At 52.6% G+C, this 5,726-nt stretch overlaps 1 protein-coding gene across 1 annotated transcript; it reads right to left on the reverse strand.

Moving 5' to 3' along the window:
• Positions 1-320: 320 nt before the first annotated feature.
• On the reverse strand, positions 321-5,343 carry LOC105995051. The gene is given in 7 exon segments (XM_013028711.1): positions 321-1,293; positions 1,295-2,192; positions 2,195-2,231; positions 2,234-3,877; positions 3,879-4,038; positions 4,040-5,133; positions 5,257-5,343. Coding segments are annotated over 7 exon segments (4,893 nt in total).
• Positions 5,344-5,726: the final 383 nt, after the last annotated feature.

A 5,726-nucleotide genomic window follows, 5' to 3' on the forward strand; every position in this document is an offset into this window, starting at 1 on the left:
CCCACATTTGTATATAAGGGAAGGGTCCTGATGTCTGCCCGGACAGACATAGGCTGGGGAAACCTCTCCAGGGATAATAGAAAGGAGATAAGCCGTTTTTACTAAGATCTACACGCAAGTTTGGTTCCAGGTTGGGCCACCATGTCCAGAGAGGAGCCATGGTAGAGGAGGTCCATATTACGTTCCCCACCTCGTTTACCACTTGCCACGTCTGGTTCTGGGGGATGTGTGGGTTTATGCCTGCCAGGGGATGGACTCTTTGTCCCTCCGCTACTGTCAAGGCCACAACAGCAAAAAACATTAGGCAGTTTTTAAGAGTCTTATCTTGCGAGGATTTTGAGTGCGCTGCAACTTCCATCTGGGTGACTCAGCAGGGTCCTTGTCGACTCCTTGTCGACTCCTTGTCGACTCCAGGCAACTCCAGGCAGTGTGCACTTGACATTGGAGGCGTGGATCCAGGCGGCAATCCCGTCTACCTTCAGCGCAGTAGGGGTAGTCAGTAGTACCATGTATGGACCTTTCCAGTGAGGTTTGAGGGTCCTGGACTGATGTCTTCTCACATACACCTCATCGCCGATCTGGAAGGGGTGTGGGATGGTGGAACTCCCGGCTGTGTAGGCCATGGCCAAAGGCTTCCACACTTGCTTTTGAATGAGTTGCAGGGCTCGCAGCCGCGCCTGTAAACTTTGAGTATTTGCAAGAGTCAATAGCAGGATCAAGGAAATCTGCTATAGGAGGGGGTCCCCCCCATAGAGGATTTCATAGGGTGTCAGTCCATGGCTTGCTGGGGTATTTCGAGCTCTAAACAGGGCCATGGGAAGGATTTGGACCCAGTCTTTAGTGCCAGTTTCTAGGGCTAATTTAGTTAGGGTCTCTTTAATTGTTCTATTCATACGCTCTACCTGTCCTGAACTTTGGGGTCGATAAGCACAATGTAACTTCCAATCTATCCCCAATAGCCTGGCCACCATCTGACTTACCTGGGAGACAAAAGCAGGGCCATTATCTGACCCTATTACCTTAGGCAGCCCGAATCGAGGAAAAATTTCTTCCAGAATCTTCTTGACTACCACTTGTGCTGTTTCCTGCTTGGTGGGTAAGGCTTCTGTCCAGCCGGAAAAGGTATCTACAAAGACTAGGAGATACTTAGCTCCATACTTGCCAGGTTTGATTTCAGTGAAATCGATCTCCCAGTTGGTGTCAGGTCGTTCTCTCCTCATTCTGGTTCCGGCGGGTGCCAGGAACCGGCCTGCATTAACCTTGGCGCAGGGGACACAAGAGTCAATAACCTGGAATATAATGGAACTGTTCTTCTCTTTGTAAAAGAGTCTCCAGCTTTTTGTGACCCAAGTGGGTCCATCTGTGAAGATAGGTGACCAGTCTCTTGGCATCCTTTCTAGGTAATATTGTCCTGTCCCCATATTTCCAAGTCCCAGTCAGGTCATCGTAGGTTGCCTTTAACTTTTTAACTGTTTCCATATCCTGGTCCGAGTACAGGAGAAGAGGTTGCTTGAGCGGTGGTTGGTCGCGGGGTGTGGCTAGGGTTAGGGTTTGGTGTTGTAATGCTATCGCTCTAGCAGTCTCATCTGCCATCCTGTTTCCCACTGCCACAGGGTCCCCTCCTACCTGGTGGCCCGGGCAGTGGATGATGCTCACCTTTTTAGGCAGGAAGAGGGCCCGCAGGAGGTTTAAGATTTCCTTTTTATTTTTAATGTCTTTCCCCGCAGAAGTCAATAGGCCCCGTCTTCGATAGATCTCTCCATGGACATGTGCGGTAGCAAAAGCATACCGACTGTCGGTGTAGATGTTAATTTTCTTTCCCTGAGCCTTCGTTAGCGCCTGTGTCAGGGCGATGAGTACGGCTCTTTGTGCCGATGTTCCAGGCTCTAGGGCTGACGCCCAGATAACTGTGGTCCCATCCACCACTGCCGCCCCCACTCTCCGCTCACCGTTGTACAGGAAGCTGTTCCCATCCGTGTACCACGTGTGTTCAACATCTGGCAGAGGTCGGTCGGTCAGGTCTTCACGGGTTCCGTGAACTTCCACCAGGATCTGATGACAATCATGCTCGATGGGGAGGTGGGAGTCCCGGTCCGGAAGTAAAGTTGCTGGGTTGAGAGAAACTGCGGCCCCGAACCGAATCTGGTCGGGAATTAACAACATTGTCTGGTAATGGGTGATCTGGGCATTTGGTCAGGGGGCTGGCGGATGACTGTCTCTATGGCATGGGGGGGGCCATCACCATGAAGGGCTGTCCCAAGGTTAACTTGTCAGAGTCTTTTACCAACATGGCTACAGCTGCAATGATGCGGAGAAACGGGGGCCATCCGGCCGCCACACTGTCCAGCTTTTTAGAAAAGTATGCCACTGGTCTTTTCCAGGGCCCTAACTTTTGAGTCAGAACTCCTTTTGCAATCCCCTGTCGTTCATCCACATATAGAGTGAATGGCCTGGTCACATCTGGGAGGCCCAAAGCTGGGGCTGATAGTAAGGCCTTTTTGATTTGATCAAAGGCTTGTTGTTGCTCTTTTTCCCATCAAAATGGGGCATTGGCCTTGGTAAGAGGGTACAGAGGAGCTGCCAACTCAGCGAATCCTGGTATCCACAAGCGACAAAATCCAGGGCATCCCAGGAATTCCCTCAGGGCTCCTGCGCTTGTGGGCTGCGGTATCTGGGTGATGGCTTGCTTACGACCCTCCGTCAGCCACCTCTGCCCTCCTTCCAACTTATAGCCCAGATAAGCCACTTGTCAGGCACAAATCTGGGCCTTTTTGGCTGAGGCCCTATAACCTAGCTCCCCCAGTCTTTTTAATAGGGCCCCGGTACCTCTTAGGCAGTCATCCCAAGTCTCGGCCTCTAGAAGCAGGTCATCCACGTACTGTAGAAGAGTCAACTAAGGATGGCTGACCCTGAAGTCAGCCAGGTCCTGGTGTAGAGCCTCGTTGAACAGGGTCGGGGAGTTTTTGAATCCTTGTGGTAACCTTGTCCATGTGAGCTGTCCTGAAAAACCTGATTCTGGATCCTTCCACTCAAAGGCAAAAATTGGCTGGCTCTGAGGACTCAGTCTTATACAGAAGAAAGCGTCCTTTAAATCTAGCACTGTATACCATGTGTGACTTGGGGGCAGTGTACTCAGTAAGTTGTAGGGGTTGGGCACCATAGGGTGTATACCCTCCACCCTCCGGTTCACCTCCCTCAAGTCCTGTACCGGACGGTAGTCCCCCGTTCCGGGCTTCTTGACGGGCAATAAAGGGGTGTTCCATGGGGACTGGTATGGCTTTAGGATGCCAAATTGCAGCAGCCTTTGTATGTGTGGCCTGATTCCATTTTTGGCTTCCCTGCTCAGTGGATACTGACGTATCATCACAGGGGTAGCCGAGGGCTTAAGTCCAATGACAAAGGGAGGCTGGTTTATAGCTAACCCCATCCCCTCTGTTTCTGCCCAAGCCTGGGGAAAATTTGACAACCACTGGGGGTTGATCAAGGCTGACTGGGGATTTTCATGCAGCCGATGTTCATCCTCCAGGCGCAGGGTTAGGACTTTAAGCGGCTGCCCTTGGAGTCCTCTGACTGAGGCCCCTTTGTCCTGGAAGTAAATCTGGGTTCCGACTTTGGAGAGGAGGTCCCTCCCCAATAACGGATAGGGGCAGTCCGGGACTAGGAGGAACGAATGAGTAACTAGTCCTGTCCCAAGGTGTACTTTGCACTCAGTTGTCGACCGGTACAGTTTTCCCCCTGTTGACCCCTGTACCCAGGACATTTTAGTGCTCAGGGGACCTCCTGGTTGGGTTAGAACGGAGTGCTGGGCACCTGTGTCGACCAAGAAGGTCACTGGCTGGCCCCCCACTCGAAGGGTTACCCGGGGCTGGGGGGGGGGGTTCCTGGCCCTGACTATCCTAGTCTTCCTCTCCTTCCAAGGACAGCACCTGGGCAGGCCTTCGGGGTCCTCTCGTCTGGCCTTTCTTCGGGCAGTCCTTAACCCAATGTCCTATTGAAAGACCCCAGACTCACTGGGATGCTTTCTTCAACGGGAGGGCACCCCAAGAACCAAGACTCCAAACCAGCAGATGCAATAAGCAAGAGGAGTTTATTAGGCGTTTGCACAAACAGGCTCTCTGTCCAAGGCAGACAGGAAGCCCCGAGCAGCAGATGCTTCTTGTCTCGCTTGTCTTCCCTGTCCTCCTGCTCCTTACGCAGCCTCTCTTTCCTTTCTTCCTTTGTCTCTCTTTTATTAAAAATTCTTTCCGTTTCCTTGACCAAATCCTGCAATGTATACCCCTGAAGCCCCTCCAACCGCTGCAACCTGGTCCGAATGTCCTGTGCAGATTGCCCAATAAAGGACATAATCACATCAGACTGCCTATCTGGAGCTGAGGGGTCAAAGGGCGTATACATACGATATCCTTCCATTAGTCTCTCTAAAAATCCTGCAGGTGTCTCCTCAACTCCCTGTATTATCGCACGTACCTTGGCCAAATTGGTGGGGTGCCTTCCGGCCCCTTTGAGACCCGCCAAAAGAACCTGGTGATAAAGACGGAGCCGCTCCCTACCAGCCACGGTGTTGAAGTCCCAATTAGGGCTGGTCAAAGGAAACACTTCATCTATCTCATTAGGCAGCTGCAGTTGGTCTGCTCGCCCAATCGTGGTGAAGGCACAAGCGACTGCTGGGAGGTGGAGAGGGCGCCTGAGGCAGCGGGGTGCCTGGGGCCCCGCCTCCGGCTCAGTGGAGTCTGGGGAGGGAGCAGGTGGGGAAGGGGAGTCCTCCTGCGGGCCCCTGGGTTCCTCCCCTCCCGGAGCGGGTTGGGCATAAGGTGGTAGGGGATCTAGCAACTGCGGGGGATCTAGGAGCAGTAAGTCCGCCTGGTTTTCTGGCAAAACAGGGGGTTTGGTGGAGTCCTTAGTCCTAAAACCTGACAATTCTTTTAAGGGGTAGAGGGAGGATGAGGATGGGGGAGGGGCAGAAGGGAGAGGAACAAGGGGAGTGGGCGAAGGCAGAGGGACGAGGGGAGTGGGCAAAGGCAGAGGGCTGGGGGAGTGGGAGAGAAAAGGCTCAATCCACTTTGGGGGATCTCGAGCGAGATCCTCCCAAGTGACAATATAGGGGACTTGGTCAGGATGGCCATGAGGGCCGGTCTGAAAAACTCAGGCCTTCACCTGTAAGAGAACATCAAGATTGAAAGAACCGCCCTTCAGCCACCCAACGTTATGGGCGGGCCACTCCGAAGAACAGAAAGTAATCCATTTCTTTTTCCGTACCTCCAAAGACAAGTTGTGGGCTCGGGTTGTAACTTCCTTCCAGTGATCTAAAGTAAGACTTAAGGGGGTTGTTAGTTGCTGCCCCATCCCTTCAAGGACAACAAAATAGACAACAGAAACAAGAAACACTAAACAGAAACAGACAAAACCAGACAGGCAACGCGTGGCAGTCGAACAACTGCAGACAGATAAAGCAGCTTCAGATGGGAGTAGCCGACCACGGCTAAACTCCCCGGGAAGGAGAGATATTCCGGTCTCCTCCTTCCTCCAGATCACCCCAGAGTAGGACTCCAGGGTGGGACGAGGGGTCTCAGGGCACGTCTGCCTCCCCGACTGGCCCAAATTCAGATAAAATACAGGTCCTGTACAGGCACTTTTGGATCCCAGAATACAAAACGAAAATAACGAACACCGAAGACGCGAAATGCAAGAGCTCTATCTTACCTCCAACTGGTCTTGGGATTTGGGGT

The sequence above is a fragment of the Dipodomys ordii genome, unplaced genomic scaffold (assembly GCF_000151885.1).
Source record: "Dipodomys ordii isolate 6190 unplaced genomic scaffold, Dord_2.0 Scaffold113, whole genome shotgun sequence".
Classification (NCBI taxonomy): Eukaryota; Metazoa; Chordata; class Mammalia; order Rodentia; family Heteromyidae; genus Dipodomys; species Dipodomys ordii.